This window comes from Bombus pyrosoma, linkage group LG17, assembly GCF_014825855.1.
Source record: "Bombus pyrosoma isolate SC7728 linkage group LG17, ASM1482585v1, whole genome shotgun sequence".
In the NCBI taxonomy this organism is placed as follows: domain Eukaryota; kingdom Metazoa; phylum Arthropoda; class Insecta; order Hymenoptera; family Apidae; genus Bombus; species Bombus pyrosoma.
Window position 1 is genome coordinate 1,337,786 of NC_057786.1, and position 18,713 is coordinate 1,356,498.

Here is an 18,713-nt window from a genome sequence, read left to right on the forward strand (position 1 = left end):
CACCAATGTTTGCGCGGGCTTCAAAATATCAGCATTTTCCTTCAACAAAAATATGTACCAAAGCTCAGTCTTTTCTTCCTAATTGAAATATTGAAAAATTGCATCTTTCTCTATAATTTAGCGCGTCTCTACTTGCATATTATTAACATGTAACGCTGTATTAACAAAATCACATTCTGATTTTCGTCTCGTTAACAGCAACGTATTACGTTCTCATTAATTTCCATAATCTTTGTAAAGGACTTTGTGACGAAAAAGCGCTCGCACACGGACCTATGAACCTGCCCGTGGTTCGTGAAACTGCTTTATTACTTTTGATACTAAATTAATGTTGATACGTATCGTGAGAAATAATTCATATCAGACGAGTTAAAAACGAATAATTTCCGCCGCAAAAGAAGAAGAAATGCCGCGTGTTGTGGCGCTGCTCTTCTGTTATTTTATGCTTCAAATTTGCTGACTCTGTAGTCTGCTTCATCTTCGATACAGTCGGCGATCGTGACGAGGAGAAAAGTTTCGCGTGTCGGGCTCCACTTTTTCCTGGGTACGACGTTCTCGACGCGATGAGTGCGTTCAAGGCGAAGGGTGGCACAAGTTTTCGGCTGCAGGTTTACAAAAGCGAAGCTTGTAAGTATGCGCAGGGACCAGGGACGTCTTCTACACTGTCAGACACGCAACGATCACAGTACTTTAGGATTAGCGTTACTTGGCGACTGAGGAAGAATCCCGAGCTTTTGGCAAACCTACTTTACGCTATTTTCAAATCACTGCGAAGACATAAGAAAAAGCAAGTGCCTTAAAGGAAAGAGACGTACGTAATCACCTTGCGCTGTGTTACTTTTTAATTTTTGCTCTAAGCTGTCATAGAATCTCAACAAAAATTGCATTAATGTTTGATATTAATATTGATATTAAAATTGATATTAAATTAATTTCCGTATGCTGGAAATTCGTCAACAAAGATTAACAAAGATTTGGAGGAAAGTAGCACGAAGCTGAAATTGCATCTCCCACGTCCGCAACTCCATTTGCCTACGAACGATTGCTATTTCTATTGTACATGGAAATTCGCGTTAACGAAACTTTTTCGATAAAAAAGAGACTTTCGACGCATATTTTTTCATTTACGTTAAATGCCCCAGCGAGGTGAAAATTTGTGCTCAGGGTCAAGGTTAAAAAACTCGTTACGCAGCGCACGGTACACGCTTCTTTCGCAAAATCATCCCTCCGATTCCATTCGATCCAGGTTCTTTCGAGGGTCAGACTACCAATGGCGATTTAATCGCAACAAAAATATTCGCCGCGGGCCAAACAGTTTATCCGGTAATTTTATACATTATTTCACCGGCACTCGGTTCGTGGTAGCAATCCGGACCGTGGATTATTTTGGATGGATCGATGGTAGCGCGACTGGTTCCGCCAATCTCCGATTCACGGATTTATTTCGGTATCGCGGCGTTCGTCAGCCCCTTTCGCCCCGAATTTCTAATAAATCGACAGTTTTTTCACGCGTCACATTACAAATACTGTATTAATAATCCGACATTAGCGTGTGTATACATCTGTCGGGGGCCCTCCTTTTGGAATTTTTGCGAGGATCCCCAATACTCTAGTCTACACTATTTATTACAGCTGTACTTAAAATAATGAAACTTGCAAGTAGTCGTTACGATTCGATCCGATAATGTTTGCCCGGGATTTGTGACGGTGGGCTTGGGCTCGAGGTGACACGACTGGTCGCTGAACGTAGCCACGGTCACGGGATGGACGTTGTTTCCTAACAGAGAGGTGCCAATATTATGGGACTCGCGTTGTATTAACAATCAAACCCCGGGCAGGAGCAACGTCGCCGCTGAGCGGGTCTGCCTAGCAACGGCTGCTGCAATTTTGTTGGTATCCCCGGCCAATATGCAACGAACAAACGCGATCGTAAGGAGAGGAAAGTTTCCGTCAGTCTTTTATTCTTGCCATCACCTTGGAGAGTTTTCACATCGTCTTTACGTGCAGTATTATACCGAGCGTCACGGCAAACGTTACTTCGCGCTTCAACAGAGTTAGCCCGTTGACCGTGGATTCGTTATCGAACCTAAGAACATTGTCGTTAACATCCCGAGTGTCTAATCACCGCGGTTATTTGTCAAACTCTGTGAAAATCATATTTATACCAATAAATATAATCTCTGTCGTACAGCAACGATGGCCAGTCCGCAGGAAGATTCGTTACACGCCCCTAAACCTAACGATAACCCGACATATACTATAATCCATCGTTCAGAACTGATGAGATAGTTTCGATTATCTGTGCGGGAAATAAATTCGTTTTGCGAGGTTTTTTAACGCGTTGACTGACACGGTGGTGATCGGTGGGCCTTGGTTATTAAATTTTTTAAAATGAATAAAATAACATCGATTTTCCGAGAAATGTTCAACTATATGAATAACTTAAATAATCGTCGTCACTGCTGGGTCGCGTTATTAAATTTTTTTCTGCCAATAAAATAACGTAGAATTTGATGGGCCAGCGAACTTTCAACTACGCCAACGACATAGATAATGATCGTCACCGATTGGCCAGTGTTATCATATTACTTTTAACGAACAGAACGATCGATAATTTTGTTGATGGTGCAGCGAATTTTCAACAATGCGAGTCGCCTAAACATTCGCTCGAGGGAAAAAATTGGCATAACCGAGAACAAGAGCGTGCGAAATAAAGAAAGCAACCCTCGACGAAATCGCAATCTGCTGGCATTGCCGTTTTCAAATTTCCATCAAAGTCCTTAACAGGCGAAAACGAAGAAAATTATCTTTCTTCGTTAACCTACCGCTAACGAAGTACCTACACATTATTACGTGGCAACGAACAAACGGGTCATAGGTCAGCAGACGGTAACGCAACAAGGAATCACGTTAACCGCTAACTCTAACTAATTTTTCCATTCCCACGGCCAGTGGATTAACGTGTGCACGTAGACGCGCGCGTTCCTCGCAACCTGCATTTGTGATTTTTAATGCTCGGCATTGACCACAGCCATTCGAAAAACTTTCGAATTTACCTGCATTGCACGGGGACTCTATTTTATTCATCTATTTTGAAGACTATTTTTACCCCGCGTAGATGAATTTTATCCCCAGGATGAATCTGGATGCGAAAGTAGTCGCAAATTGAGGCTGTCCAATTGCCAAAATACTCTGACAAGCAACCTGCGCCATTTATGGCGAGGAAACTAATTAAAAGACGGTGAAATGATCGAAGGATCTACCAGTAAGAAGTATGGCTTGCTTGGAAAATATCTACGTGCTAGCAGCAGGATCAAAGTCTGTACAATTGCATCCTCTAGCTGTGTAAAATGTCTGCAAATTGGAAATTGCAATTTAGGGAAAAAGAAAAGCAGCGTGTTTATAATCAGAGTGCCAAATTATTAGAGAAAAATGGCGAAATTTTTGCAATGCGGTTTTTGTTACCAAAGAAGAATAAAACTATCTTATGTTTGCTCTCTATGAAGACGTAATACCTAACGTCGGAGTACCATAAATTGGGTACCCGTTCCATATCAGGTACAATTTTCTTTCCAACGTTAGTTGAATATCGAAGATTGTCCACAACTGTCAAAGTCGCGTTAAATCGAGCATCCAGTAAATGAAATCTATTTCTGTTCCCATTGATTCGGTAAGGACGGCGTTGGAAAAACAAAATGGTAGTCCAATATTCGGCTAATTTTCTCTACTTGCGCTGCTACGAAGCTCGCCTTGATTTTATCTCGAACAGTGGCTGGTCTTCGATCGTTTCGCGAGACCACAAGTGGAAGATCGTACCGTTTTCGCCAACAGTGGCACGTCTGGCGTCAAGTCAGCCTCGTCGGGTCGTTGAAATTGGTCGCGGGGATCTTCTTGTAAATTTTAGAAAGCTCCGTCCCTGTAGTTAACATTTTGCTCAGTTGCGCCGCTATCGATGCCAAGCAGCGATTTGTTGGCGGGTTCGCGTGACGGTCGGCGAAAGCTCGGACTTGGGCGTCGGGTCCATCTCGATGGATCGATACGTCCATCCGGTGACCGCGGAATTTCAGCGAGTTGGAAATTTTCCATCGCTGCCGCGCTATTTCGCCACTTGATTGCTTTGTTATAAATGTATATGCCCGGCGTATTACTCTTTCATTCTGTTTTGCGCCCTGTTATTTTGTTATTTGCCGCGACGCCTGCCACCACCTGCTTAACTTTTCCGCCTGACTCACATCTTCCGCTTTTCCACCGTTCGCACGGCTGCCGAGCGAAAGAGAGACACGCGGATTATAATCCAAGCACGTGGCTTTTAAATATCTGTTTAAATCGCCAACTCTGCAGGAACTTCATCGACACGCTGCACGATGCGAGAATCGATGATTCTCTGCAAATCCACGTATCTCTGTGTGCCCGAGTTCGCATATAAACAAGCAGAAATTATGCTGCTTCATTTCTTCCAACGCTCCTCTCTTTGAGACAGAGACTTGTACAAACTGGAAGAAGATTCTTACGGACAAATTTGTCCCAGTCAGGTTCAGTTCCGTTCTCTTTCAACTCGATGCAAGAAAATCGAGGTGTCCGATTTGAGAATCGAACGGCGGCGCAGAAACTCGCCTAAATAAATTCGCGCGAATAAGAATAAAAAAGAAAGAAAGAAGTGGCGTGAGATCTGCAAATGGAATAACAGAAACAAGGTAAAACAGACAATCGATTTCTACCGGTGACACGTATCGTCGTAGATAATCTGAACGATCAATGCAAGTAAAAATCCACTTCGGGGTCTTTGAATGGCGCAGAGAGAAACGGTTTGGCCGCGCTCAAAGCCTCGGCTCTGGTCGATCCATCGATCTATGTATATAGCGAGCGACGAGTTCACCCTCCAACAGTCCCGGCTGGTTAATTTCTCAGCGAAACGCGTTTGGGATCGATGCAAATCATATTTTTAGCCGCGTTGGCGGCCAACAGTCGGACGAATTTCTAATCGGCGGCCGATCGATTCCTCCCCAGGCGATTGTCGTTCGCCGCGGATTCATTATTTTCCCCTCGATTTTTCGGGGTTAAAAGGACTCCTCCTCTCTTTTTCTTTCGCTCTACGATCTCTTCATCTCTCTCTCTCTCTCTCTCTCTCTCTTTTTACGTGGAGCAAAGGGGAAATATTTCATGGAATTTCTCGTTGCCGGTACATTGTGCGCGCGAGTAACAACGCTTTAAAACCCGGCGAGAGAGTTCTTTGTGCGAGCCGCCCGCGGCGCGCGACCCTGGTGTAAAAAAAATTCATTATTCTCTTGCTTCTTTTTCTCTCCACCCTCGTTCCGCCAAACACCGATTACCGTTTCCCAACAGACGAGGAAATCGCGGCCCGCGACCGTGTAAGGATCGCGTCCTCCGAGAAGGCTAACCCAATTCCATCGTGCGACGGGCAAATCGACTTTTCGCCGGTTTATCAACCCTTTGAGCAATTAACGTGCGAGATCGTGAGATACAAGTTTCTCGCTCTGTCTTCGATGAAGCATAATACAGTGGGACGTATAATACAACAGAAATGAATATTTAGCTGGACCTTCCAAGGGCCATTCTATTTATTATTAACGATTGTTCAAGGAATAAACTTTCGAGAAAATTCTCCGGGCTAAGTTAGAAGCGTAGAGGTGATTTTAAATTAAACGTTAAATGTATACGGTGTCGATAAAAATCTTACGCTGTGATTGATCTTGCGAGAGGAGGAAAATGGTACCCCGAACTTGAGTACCTGTTCCATGTCAGGTAGAATTTCTCTTTTCCTAACGCAACTTCCATTTCGGTAAATAGAACGATAAATAATTCAGTAGATAAAATCTTAGTGGTAAAAGTCTTGTTACGTTGTGACAGATTTCGTATAATACGTGAAACGTGGTGAATGTTGCAAGAATATGTTGCGAAGCGCATAATGAACAATGGACGCTGTGTGGCATATTTCTTCAAACGTTCTTCCAGGCACAGAATTTGCTGCTTCGTGTGTCAAGTAAATAAACGAAGCGGTCGAACAAGCCTCTAATCAAGAACCATCCGACACCATAAGCTGTGGAAAACAATGGATAAAACGTAGAATGTACTCTAACGATTTACGAGAATCATTCGTTGTCGAGCAACTGCACTAATTACCAGTAATCGATACTTCGTTAACAAACAGTTCGAGCGAATTACTACAATGAGATTCGATCCGCGCCGGCAAAAATCTCGAGTTCGTGTATTAAACCTCGAAACAGCGGCTAGTGGCCGGTGATTAGCTATGAACGTACAGGTATTTCGTTATGTCCGATTCGCTTTGTGTGTACCGCGTTTCCCTGGGTTTAATTTCATCTTTTTTAAAAACAATACCATTATCAGATAACGATAGGAATATGAGTTTCCAACTTGAATAAATACACGTAGCTTCGTGTTTCATTGTAAAAGATATTTTGTTTGAAGTTGCAGAATCCTGGAAAAATAAATAGACAACGTCAGGTTTATGCAAATTCATGTTTGTTGCGAGAAGAGGCGAAGAAATTGATCAAGATGCGCGAAGACTAGTCTTGGCTAATGCGTGAGTTAACAAATAATAATCAGGTTCTTAGGTAGAGCTTAAGTGGCAAGAATCTCTGGTCAGAAGACGTAAGGACGAGAACACCGAGACGGGCAAACATCTAAAGCGACGTGAGAGATGGTTGTTGTTTAAGTAAGCGAGATGGCTACAGAAAAAGATCGATGAATAAGCCTATTGGCGCATAATATCATGCGATTGACGCAGCTAAAGTAACCAAACTACGTACGATCACTTCAGATGTACAGTTCAGAATGACGCAAGATTCTGGCTGCAACGTTGAGTGTGAATCTCACTATAGCGTGAGGATAGATTATTAAGTCGTGCAATGTATAAACGAAGAGTCAAATATCTTTCTCCTGTAGCCTAAGATAGCAAGATTAATACTGGTTAGTATAACTATATGTTATAGTTCACAGTCGTGACAGGTTGTTGCCAATATGTTTGGCGACCAGACAGTTTCCCAGACTCTCACCTCAGTCTCGAGCTTTTCCAGATCTTGAATCTTTATAGTCTCTTGAGTTTTTATAGTCTCTTGAGTCTTTATAGTCTCTTGAGTTTTTATAGTCTCTTGAGTCTTTATAGTCTCCTAAGTTTTTATAGTCTCATGAGTCTTTATAGTCTCTTGAGTCTTTATAGTCTCATGAGTCTTTATAGTCTCTTGAGTCTTTATAGTCTCTTGAGTCTTTATAGTCTCTTGAGTCTTTATAGTCTCTTGAGTCTTTATAGTCTTTTGAGTCTTTATAGTCTCTTGAGTCTTGCTCATCTTGCAAGTCATCTGGAAAATCTTGATCGTCTTTGGTGTCTTCCAAGTCTCGATCGTGCTCTATCGTAGAAACGACGACCGGCCACTTCGCTTTCGTTTATGATGGGAATAACGAAGAATGGGCGCTGTGTGGCGTATTTTTTCAAACATTCTTCCAGACACAGAATTGTCTCATTCGCAGCATCCCAAGTATATGAACGAAGCAAGCAACAAGATACACCGCGTATAGTCGTAGCTGTAGAACCTCGACTGCGGCTAAAAAATCATTTCCACTCTGAGATTCTCAACTCTCAAATTCTTCTCCGTCCCAGGAATGTGCAATATCCCGCATCAACACCTCCGAAACGATCGAGACTCGACGGACTGCGGATCGAGACTTTCGAGCGTCTTGAGGCTCAGCAATGGCGATCGAAACGATCCGAATTTGCCAGCAATTTCGGATCCCATTGCTAATCAGCTGACCCAATGAATCAGCTAATCGAGCCTCGATCGAACGCGGCGCATCGGTCCGGATGAAAAAAAGCTCGGAGCAGCTGGAATGTGGCAGCGCGCGCGCAAACATTTTAATTGTTGCCTTCCTCTCTGGCCACGTCTGCTCTTTTTCCCGGTGGCCGTCGCGACCAAAAACGCGGACGGATGTCGCGCGGTGAAACGGAGCCCGAATTCACGCACCGGCGAATACTTTCGAAAATGCGTGGCCGCTCAATCAAATCTCGCGAAATTCCTCGGCCGTGCCATAAAGGGATTGCCTCCATTCGCTTCATACCAGCGTGTCCCTGGCAGCCGGCGTTTTGCGAATCGTTCGACCGTCCAGCGCGTCGCCGCGCACGTTCGCTCGCTTTTCGTTCGTCCGACGAAGAATCGTCGCTGGTTCTCGTCGTCAACCATCGCGAAACATAGCAAAAAAGGTTGAAACAGGAGGGCAACGACGAGAGGGCGACTGCCGCTTGCGACAGTCATTAGGCACTCGTCATTAAGTACCGCTACTGATTCGCATCAGCGTAGATTAGGCTGCAATTAAGTTAAGCGAAGAGGGACGCGTCTGCGAATTTCGCTGAGATCAAGTCGTTGCTGCCAGGTAGCACAGAAATAGTTGATCCATACGTTCGTTAAGTAGCAAAATATTCTCATTGAAATTGAATATTATTTTGTCGTTTGAACTTATTTCTGGACCTACACTACGGCGTATGGGTGTGTGTTTGCATACTTGCGGCAATTAGGTCAAATTATCGCCGCTTTTATTGTCTTTGCAACGCTGTGATAGAAGAGCGTTCCTCGGCTGTGAGTTCTTTGCTCAGAGCAGAGACACTTGAAGTCAGCCCAACTTGATCACTTAATTTCATTCGCCTTATCGTTCATTCTAGTTAACGTCGAGTAGTGTTTTCTAGGATCAGAAATTCTAAAAGATTTCTAGATTGCCTGCGATCAGATCAGAGGCGAAAGTCAGATCTATGAGCTTCGATTGAACTTTATACGTTTGAGATCGATGGCTGGTTGCTTGTTACTAAGAGCCATTTTTCTCGAGAATAACTTTCGATCGGATGCGCCTATCTGAATTCGCAGGGTGGCGGGCAAAGTTGTGTACAAAGGAAAGTTTATGAAATAAGAAGCATAAAAATGTAGAAACTCCAACTTCTTCCTTAGCTAATTATTTAGCGTTGCACGACTGCTATCAGCAGCATATCAGCAACAAACTGAAATTTCGAAATAGAAATTGAATAATATTTCGCAACAATCGATACGCGTTAAAAAAGAATTCTCGAATTACTTGATTTTTAATTGCTCCAATTCACGAAACTTGATTAATCTGAACGAAGCTTTACGACCGCCAGCAGTAACAAGCTTGCATCTGCAACGTTATTGAAAGCGTCAGCGTTTACCCTTCGACCCTTCGTTTCGTATTTTTTCGTCCCTCGTCGATCGGCCTTCTTTCTCCTTTTTTCCCCTCCTTCTTCTTTTATTTCACTCTTTCTCCGTTTTGCTTATTCCTGATTGCTTTGTTGGGTTCATTGGAGGGCGGCTCGAGTGACATAACTCTTGCGGAACTTTTTACAGCGTCCACTTTGAAGCTTGTTTTTCGCCAGTTTCAAGAGGCGTTTTACGCGATCGCGGCAATTTTTACCGGCAAGTTGTGTCGCACTCTGCATTCCCTGGTTAATCAGCCTGATATGATGCGTATAACGAGACAGATCTACGGATATGCAAATGTTTGTTATTGTATTTTTCGTTCGGCATTATCATTTGTGACTGATTAAGCTCTTTTAATTATACGAAGCTTCTCTCTGGCAAAAAGTGGATCGTTTCTTTGCCAGAAAGATAGATTACGTTGAAAAATGTATCGTAGGATTATTGACATAACGATCACGGTGAAATAAACTATCTAATTACAATGAAATGTTTATCCCACTAAAATTCCGCAACTATGTAAAATTCCAGTATATTAAATATAAGTTTTATCGATGAGTATGCGAGAATTCTCATGTACTCAAATTTCCAGCCCTTTTCCATTACCTTTCCGATGTCATTAAACCCTGCATCTGCATACCGGGTGATCCAAGACCAACAGTTTCACGTAATTTTTCATTTCTCTCACGTTTCTCCTGAAACTTTGCTTTCGATTAAACGAGAAAAGATTAGGGTAACACATAGCGATAAATACTATTGCACGATATTCTGGAAACTTGAAAAGGTGTCCGAGAAATTTGGAAGATTTTTTCAAACATAAAATAGCGTACAAATGCAAAACACTGTCGCTTGAGAGCAAATCTCTGTTTAGCAAGACGATTAACAAACTTCCTTTCCAACGATGATCTTCCACCCAACGTTTACTTGTTTCACGCTAATGGCAAAGCATTGCGATTTACAATCGGAACTATAGCGATCTCTCTTCTTCCAGCTTATGCGTCAGGAAAAAGAGAAAATTGGAACGCCGTAAATGCGTGCACACGTGCACATCAGAACTTTACATTTCTATGAAGGCGACTAAGTGAACAGAAGCTAAATAAAGATAACTTTGAATATTTTGCATAATTTTGCATTTACGCGCCGTCTGTATATTTTTACACTTCTGATTTCCTCGTAAATGGACAAACGGCCGCGGTCTATTGACAGATATTGTCGGACAAATCGTAGAGAAAAATACGGAAAACAGTGGACGACAAAATGTACCTTAAAAACGTTTGCAAGTCTTCTTTAGGAAAGTAACGACAACTGGGAACCGCGTGAAAGGAATATGCAGCTCGTACGCAGCCTCAACACGGTACGTGGCCGATAATTATGAAACTAATCAGACTTAATGCGACTGGTTGCGTGACGCAAGTCGAGTTATGCGACGCTTCGAGGAATCGACCATTTCCATCGCATGATGCGACCGCGAAATACATTTTCGCGGTACGATGCCATCGATCAACGAATTCGCACGATTCTGCCGCACTCTGGCAAAAATGGAAATATTCGCTTGCCCGAAAGGTCTCTTTCTCTCGCTGTCTTTTTACAACAATGCAGCTTCGTGCAGACGTGAAACCAAGTCTGTGAAATGTCACGGTGCGGATCTCGTACGTAATTCGACGAATTAATATAAAACAGAAAACATTGTGCGTTTATTATTTCCTCATCGAACGAAAGAAACTTTTCGGACAACCTGATACTTGGCTCGTTCCGTGACTTTTCCGAGAAGAATATCGATCGAATGGACACGCGTTCGATATGTTTAATCAAAAGTTGTAATTGTCAGCTTCGATTCGCCGATTCTTCGATATTTCAGTATTGTGACTGGATATTTTTTAATTACAATTAGAATATAATTAGTCGGCAATATATGAATATTATGTGCATTGTCCTATCAAAATGGGAAATGTAAGTTACCGTGTAATAGTCCTGTAGTCTTTGTATAGTCCAGACACGTTTGTGAAATCCGCCATTGCAACAACAACAACAACCTAATACACATTTCTGTCTTCGTTTTCCTTTTTCCATCTTCCATCCCTTTTCGTTTGAAAATCTGCCAACACTTTACAATTTCCTCGGTATCTTTTCTCAACTTCCATCTATTGAAAAAGATCAGTTTTAAAAGCTAAAGTATCAATATAAAAAGCGTGGCAAATTATTGCAAGCATTATAACACCATAATCAACCGCATAATAAAACGAAACCTAAGTGCAACTTAAAGTTAACTATGTGAACGAAATTTCAGCGCAGAAAGTGGACAGCGTCGATAACGTAACGTTCACGCGTATTGCTCGCTGTCGTAGAAGAAGCTTCGAGTTCCACATAATTTGATTTATGATATCTGCTTAATATCAGCATATGCAAAATATTATCGTTGCCCTGCTATCGTTCTAACTTTCATAGAAGAAGCCTAAATAATGTCCTTTGTCAGTACATTGAAATCTGAAGAAAAATTCTATCGGCCAAAAATCTCTGCCAGCCAAGTCATTTCGTGTGGACGTGAATTTTGAAACAAGTCGCGATCGCGTGTATCGTCGATTGAAAGTGACCGAAGGCTTACAATTAGTTTGGCGAGCCGATTCGATTAATGAATTTTCTCGGACGTTAATTTCACATCATCAACCGATTTAGTTAACGGACCTGGTGGAGCGTTAATCGTGCTCATTTTACATGGATGTAGACGGGGACAAAGAGCAGGAAAACAAGAGAAACGAACGCAGCCGGAGACAATCGCCACCGCCGGGTTTATTTTAAATCGAACGGGAGAAGATATCGCTAGCTAGATGGCTTTCATCGATATTACATATCGATTTTGGCAATGCTTCCTTCAATAGATGTAATTAAGCTCCGTGTAACGCTGTTTCCATTCGCTTTTTCGATTGTATCCTCGCGGTCTTGATAGCCGTTGTACACAGAGAACAAGCAGCTGCATTTGTATTTCGTTTGTCGCAAGATATGTTAACCGAATAATTTCAAGCTCGTAGCTTTCAGCGTGGTATTAAATTCCATGAAGGTATGCAATTTTTTTGGGAAAAGAAACGGTAAGTTTTTGTGACACAAAAACGATTGGTGAAAGATGCAGACGAGATGCTTCGTCGAGTAACTGCGAGTAATATCGTGCATGCAGTATGCAAATTATGGTTAACAATCGGAAAATTGTATTTCCAAGGAATTTTCAGAAACGAATTAAAGAAGATCCCAAGAAGTATAATTTTTTAATTAGTTTGAATAATGGTCGTGCGTGACGCTTTGTTATAAAATACAACGTGGCGTAAAAATATCGCGGAACACAGTGACAGCTTGTAAATGGTGTGCAATTAAAAAGTATGAGCTTCGTATGCGCATTGCGTGGATTGCTATGTGCATCGCATAGATGTAATAAACGTTGGCAGATATTAATAAAAATATGGTGTTTATATGCAGACTGTATGCACCACTATGCACGTGTTTGCAATTGTGTGTATATGCATGTATTCATAGATACTGTAAACGTAATATGACGCACATTTTTCCCCAATATCTAGTTTCTACCATCTATTTCGTCGCATTATACGTCACAGATTGTGCTTGTTGTAAGAAGAAGGAAGAGTCGAATGAAATTTTGACTCAAGTCGCAAGTCCGTGCGATTATTCAGGACGATGCATTCTGTAGCTTAGGGGAAAGTTTCTCTGTTAGAAGCGTTGATTTTAACAATGACACGAACCTAACGCGATGTGCAGGATTCCAGTGGATGCAGAGTAAGCCATACGGTGGTCTAAGAGCGCGAGATCAGAAAGATTTGTTTTGGGAAAAGCTTCATTTCGTACGCCGCAGAACTTCTTTTAGTTTTGATTTCAATTGTTTGGATTTATCTACCATGTGCCGTTTCCATGTGATTCTTCTGGCCAGAATTATGGCCCAGATATCTGACTCTATGGACCTATGGGATCCAACTAATTCCAACATGGAAATTGTCCAACGGTTCCGATCAAAAGATGCTCAATAGATGCACCTTGGTACGTTACCAACGAAACGATACACCGCGACCTTAAGATACCTACAGTTAAAGAAGAAATATGCAAATTCAGTAACAGATATCATACAAGAGTTAACAGCAAGTTACAGTACCAGGCCAAAATAATAACTTACATATAATTCTCCCATAATAATGGGAATTGATTGTAAAAATTCTACCAGATAAAAAAAAAAAATATATTTCGGTAGAAAAGGACCTTCACTTTCGGTTACCTCGAAGATGATATTCCAGCGGAGGTAGCCATCTGCATGTTATCTAGCAATTAAGTTAGAAAAATTTGCCAAACGTCCAGCTGTACAAATCGTAAAAATAATTGTAAGAAATCTAAAAATACTGCAAAATGTCGTAGCCGAAGTAGAGGAAAATTCAAATATTCGAAGGGATGCACGCTATTCCGCTATGTTCCTAACAATCAGTAAAATAAGTTGCTTGTATTATAAGATAATCCATTAAATAAATAAACCAGCTTTTAACAGATACCGAGCTTCGGAGAAACAGATAAAGTGTCTAACCCAGAGATGATCCTCTAATTATCTTGGTCCTGACATTTTCAAGCGTCCACTGCTATCGCGATCAACGTCTCTCAGAGTTTCTGCTCGATGACAGCCCTCCGTCATTGCTTCTTCATCGAGAGATAAGAGCCGCGTAGAATAAATAATATCTGGCCGTGGTCGGCGTTAATGAAACGCTTTCAATGAAACTTACGCGTGCAGACCGGCTCTCTCTGTTACTTCTTCGACCAATCAGCGGCTGTTTATTCCGTTGCAAACAAACTTGAACGTGACTCGCGACTACGTCCGCCGTGGATGGTGTGGCAGGATTTTTCCCTGAAACCAAGTTACGTGATATATTTTACTGACAAAGATAAGAAAAAAAAGTTGTACAAACATAGGATGGAAAATAAATTCTTTATTTGCTATTTAGAACGCGAGAAATATTCATCTCGAAATGTTTACCATTTACCGAAGAATTTTGTCCAATGGGACAAATCGTAAATGCGAACAACCGAGAAACAAAGTAACCAGACGACAGAAATAAAAAGAAGCTACTTTCCCTTTCGTGTCTCGAAAATAAAGACAAGTCGACCCACACAAGTCTTTCGTTCAAAACTCCGTTACAGGCTCCGTTACGCACTTGTTTCGAGCCATTTTTCCATTCTTTTTATTGTCTGCGTTTGTGCAACCTATCGCGCGATAATACCATCGATATAATTCCAATAATTAGGTGTTACTACGTGTGTGTATATATATTATATGTATCACATAACACAGTTAATACATTCACCAAGGTTTCCCTAAGCTTTCCCTTTTATTTTCCATATACTGCGCGACTCGTCCGATAAGAGACGTTCGGCGTATCGGTTTAACAGTCGATGAAATAATCTCGCGCGCTATACTCGCGTACGTCACGAAAGGGAAATCTGTTGTTAGAAACATATCGCTTAACACGGGAGGAATCGTAGTGCATGTTATTATTAATTATCGTGCGCGATTATTGCGCCGGCGGACGCAGGATAGCCGTTAACGAACGGTCGTGAAAAATCATACAGGCAAACATATACAGACGCGGTGCAAATATTACGGAAATTTATTTTTGACGTAAACACCTTTCACGCAAACATTTCGGGAATTTGTTTTCGATAGCAGCGCGGCCCACGACCGACCCCTTTTCCGAGTTCCATATACACACACACACATACACGGTGAATTCATTTGCCTGCGATAAACTGAATAACTCGATATTTTATTGGGTTCCATGTAACGCAAATTTGTCGAGAGGATCGAGCTGAACGAGACCTCGACACGCGACCCGTCCAACGGCGAAAAAATGGGCGCCGCAGAAACCCGAAATATTAGACGATGGAATTAGAAGCTTCTTCGACCGTAACCACGCGCTCGTTTCCGCTTTTCCATTTTTCTCGGCTCCAAACGATTTTTGCCAAAGCGTTTCACCGCGCCCGTTAAATATTCCGACACGAGTGCGTACAATACGCTGGCTAGTTTTATCGCAAGCGACAGATCATCTTTTCGTACGTAAAATGAGCGTAAAGGCCCTTGTATCCCTCGATCAGAACGAAACAAATGAAATAAACGATATAACAAGGGGAAGGAAAAAGGAAGATCGTACTTTTCATTAGATTGGAATTGACTGGAACAAGGAGCTTTGAAATTACTTGAACCTCGCTCGACATTTTCATAATTTCTTACTCATCTTTCAAAGTTCTATCATTAACTGTTAAACTATACGAAGCTTAGTTGATNATACCAACGTATTTCGATAGGTTTGGAGAAGATTGCGTGAATAGAATTGATTGCGCATGTTGTATCTTGTTCATCGCTGCTCCTTTCATTTCAATTTCTTAATGATCTTTTATCGATACGTTTCTATTAATTAAATTCTTACTCCTATCAACGTCCGAATTGTTTCATCGATACATTTACGAGTTGATGTTAATAAGTTACTATTATTGATAATATAATTTGGTTAAAGGAATTACCAATAGATTGTTTCTAACTCTTCTTTTTCATTTGGTAGACTATTTACAATCAATTGTCATTGATAATTATAAGTAAAATTCCTAACTTATCGATGTCAATTTATAAATATGTCGATAAAATCGAGATATTGATAAAGGAAATAAGAATAGGAACAGGAACAGCAATATAATAAATATATCATCATGTAAAATCATTAAGATATTGGTAAAAGGGACAGGAATATATGTAAAAATAAGAATAGAAATATAATAAATATATCGATAAAAAATATTACGATATTGATAGCATGTTTACTTTGCAAGCAAACTGGGCCATTCGAATGATGCCTGATTTGTTTAGTGTCTGAATATTCTACTTCTTCTAAGCTTTTAAACGATCTGAAACAATTGCAAGATACCAATCACTGTTTTTATTTGGTAACTGGTATTTTATGATGGCACGATGCTTGCAGTAATGGAACGAACATGATAGTTATTTATGGGATTTCTACGTATGTAACTGTTTAGCACCTGGTCTAAAATGAGCAGTTACGGTAAATTACATGGAGTGAGCTGCGCGAAGCGTTGCAAAACCGTTGCAAAGTGAGAAAAAGATGGACTTCTTTATAATTAAAATGGAACATGGAAAGATCGAGTTCGAGTGAAACAGATGTAAATTCTCGCAGGAACAAAGATCCCATTGGGCAATTTTTCTCATAAAGTGGCGCATTACCGTTCTGTTGTTTGGACAGCCGTTAGCGAATAGTAAAATTTATTTGGAAAAGTTACCGCGCCGTATACACTTTTCGCGCGACATCGAAAAATAACAAAAGCAAATACGCTCTGAATTAAAGATACTTTTATTAAATGTATATTTGTCAAGTTTTTATTTCGTATCGTTTAATTTCTTTATTCTTGCACGATTTTTACGTGGCATTTTGTTGCAATAGAAAATTCGTGTAGATAAATTTCAGCGTCGCTGATACCAAACAAAATAAACCAATTACGCGCGTGAATCTAATTAATCGGTGCACAAGTAGCGCATTAAATAGCATTTTATTGAAGCAATGGAAATGTGTGAGTCGTAATCATTTTTTTTTTCCTCGTATGTGTGACTCATAGTATTGAATAACTCAAGGAACACGATTCCCCAACTATACGTGCACGTCAAGCAATACGTTTACACAAAGAGTAACATTGATACTTAATTACTTGAAACTAATATTTATTGCCCCATGCGCGCGTTTTATTGCTGCACGGCTCGTGATATAAATACGATCATTAAAATAAGCAGCATCAGCGATTTGGAAAGGATGCGATAAATACTCTGGCGAATGTCAAACGCCACTTATACTTCAAGCTGCAATACTAATTTACGAGCTACCGTGTTCCCTGTGTGTTCAAACTTATTGTTTTAAACGTTGCCGTAAGAAAAACTGGAAAATGAAGTTCTTCCCATGGAGGAAGATAACATGTGAAGATTTTCAACAACGTCACAACACAATAATACAACAACACGTTCTAACAGCTGACGAAACTGTACAACACAGATGATTATTCAGTACAGCACGTAGTTTTTATTGTTTTAAATATCGTCATACGAACAAATTCAACTTTCTTCCGTGGCAAATGATAATATGCGAATATTCTCGACAATATAACAATTTTTACAATGCAGATTGTTCGTCACACGCTGCTTTTTATTGCTACAAATATTATCGCAAGAAAGAATTAAATGGAAATTCCTTTCACAAGATTTCCAGCAATATGATAATAGAAGGAGCAGCACGTGTCTTAGTTGATCAAACTGCAGAGACCAGCTTGTGCAGCGCGGATTATTCGCTGCAGTGTTTAATTTATTATCACGTGCTTAGAATCGCAGAAACTTGCTCGTACAATAAAACGCGTCGTAAGGGAAACGAAACAACGAAACTGCGGAGTAAATAGCCATCAATATGCACAATCAGCGTGGATCTCTGCTTGGAATAGCAACTTATCATCCTTTTTATCACTTGTTCTTACTCATACGGAACTATCAATAGTTTTATCGTCGTACACGCGACACTGAACAATATTTCTGAAATCTTACTGAATCCTATTATATCATTTCGATAGTAAACTGTCAATTAAAAGTATATACCGTGTAGATTTGTGTGTCACGCTTTGTACCGTACAAATACGAACAAAATTATTATCTGATGAATCAGTAAATTTTGCAAAATGTGCCGCAGAACGAATTGCAAAGTATATGGGAAAATAAAGAAAATAAGATGGCTATAAATCGGAGACTTCAAACTCTATGAAACTGGATCGATCGTGTTAATAACGTCACGAGCCAAATAAGTGCTATCGCTCCAATTTCTGTAGACCATCTTGCTAATTGTAATGGTAGGTAACGTTTCTCGATACAAAATTTAACTTGCTCTCTCAAATGAACACAAAACGTATTAATAAAACACATCGTGAAATACATCTATTTTAATCTTCCCAAAGATGTTGATTTGTATCAGCAATTACGTTATATCGACTCGATTTAAGTGCAGATTAATTGTACTGTATCGTATTTTAATTTTACCGTACACGATATACGTTCAACGCGTACTATTTATTCAAGTTTCATCGTTTTTCCTGCTTCGCTCTTTTTCATTCTTATCGCTTACGAGAAAAACGTTAGCGACGAACGTGAATACTCTGCATACGTATATTACGTACGTAACATTACAAAAAAAAAAAGAAAAAATAAAAAAATAAAAAACCAGTTCGTCGCTTGTGTTAGACGGCTTCTTGGACTTTTTTTCAACGGACACAACCCGGCCGATTGCGTGTAATCGATTATCGCGTAACCTCGCAAACATGTGAAATCACTAATTATGTACTTTCTAGATGGCCGCTAATGGCTTTATCGTTAATGGCGTCGCCTTAAAATAAACCGGTGAATAAATAAACAAA

General features: G+C 40.6%; 1 protein-coding gene across 10 annotated transcripts in view; it reads right to left on the bottom strand.

Moving 5' to 3' along the window:
- The window catches only part of LOC122576900 (chromatin modification-related protein EAF1-like), a 399,412-nt gene that overhangs the window by 206,126 nt on the left and 174,573 nt on the right, over positions 1 to 18,713 (bottom strand). For 9 of the 10 annotated variants that reach the window (XR_006319947.1, XR_006319946.1, XR_006319944.1 and 6 more), the window contains one exon: positions 13,994 to 14,115. Coding sequence is in view for 3 of the 10 variants with exons in the window: in XM_043747788.1 (XP_043603723.1) it covers positions 13,994 to 14,115 (122 nt within the window). In the remaining 7 variants the exon portion in view is untranslated. Of the gene's footprint in view, positions 1 to 12,547; positions 13,694 to 13,768; positions 13,911 to 13,993; positions 14,116 to 18,713 lie in introns of those variants that run through there. The other variant, XR_006319948.1, reaches the window with a different exon arrangement.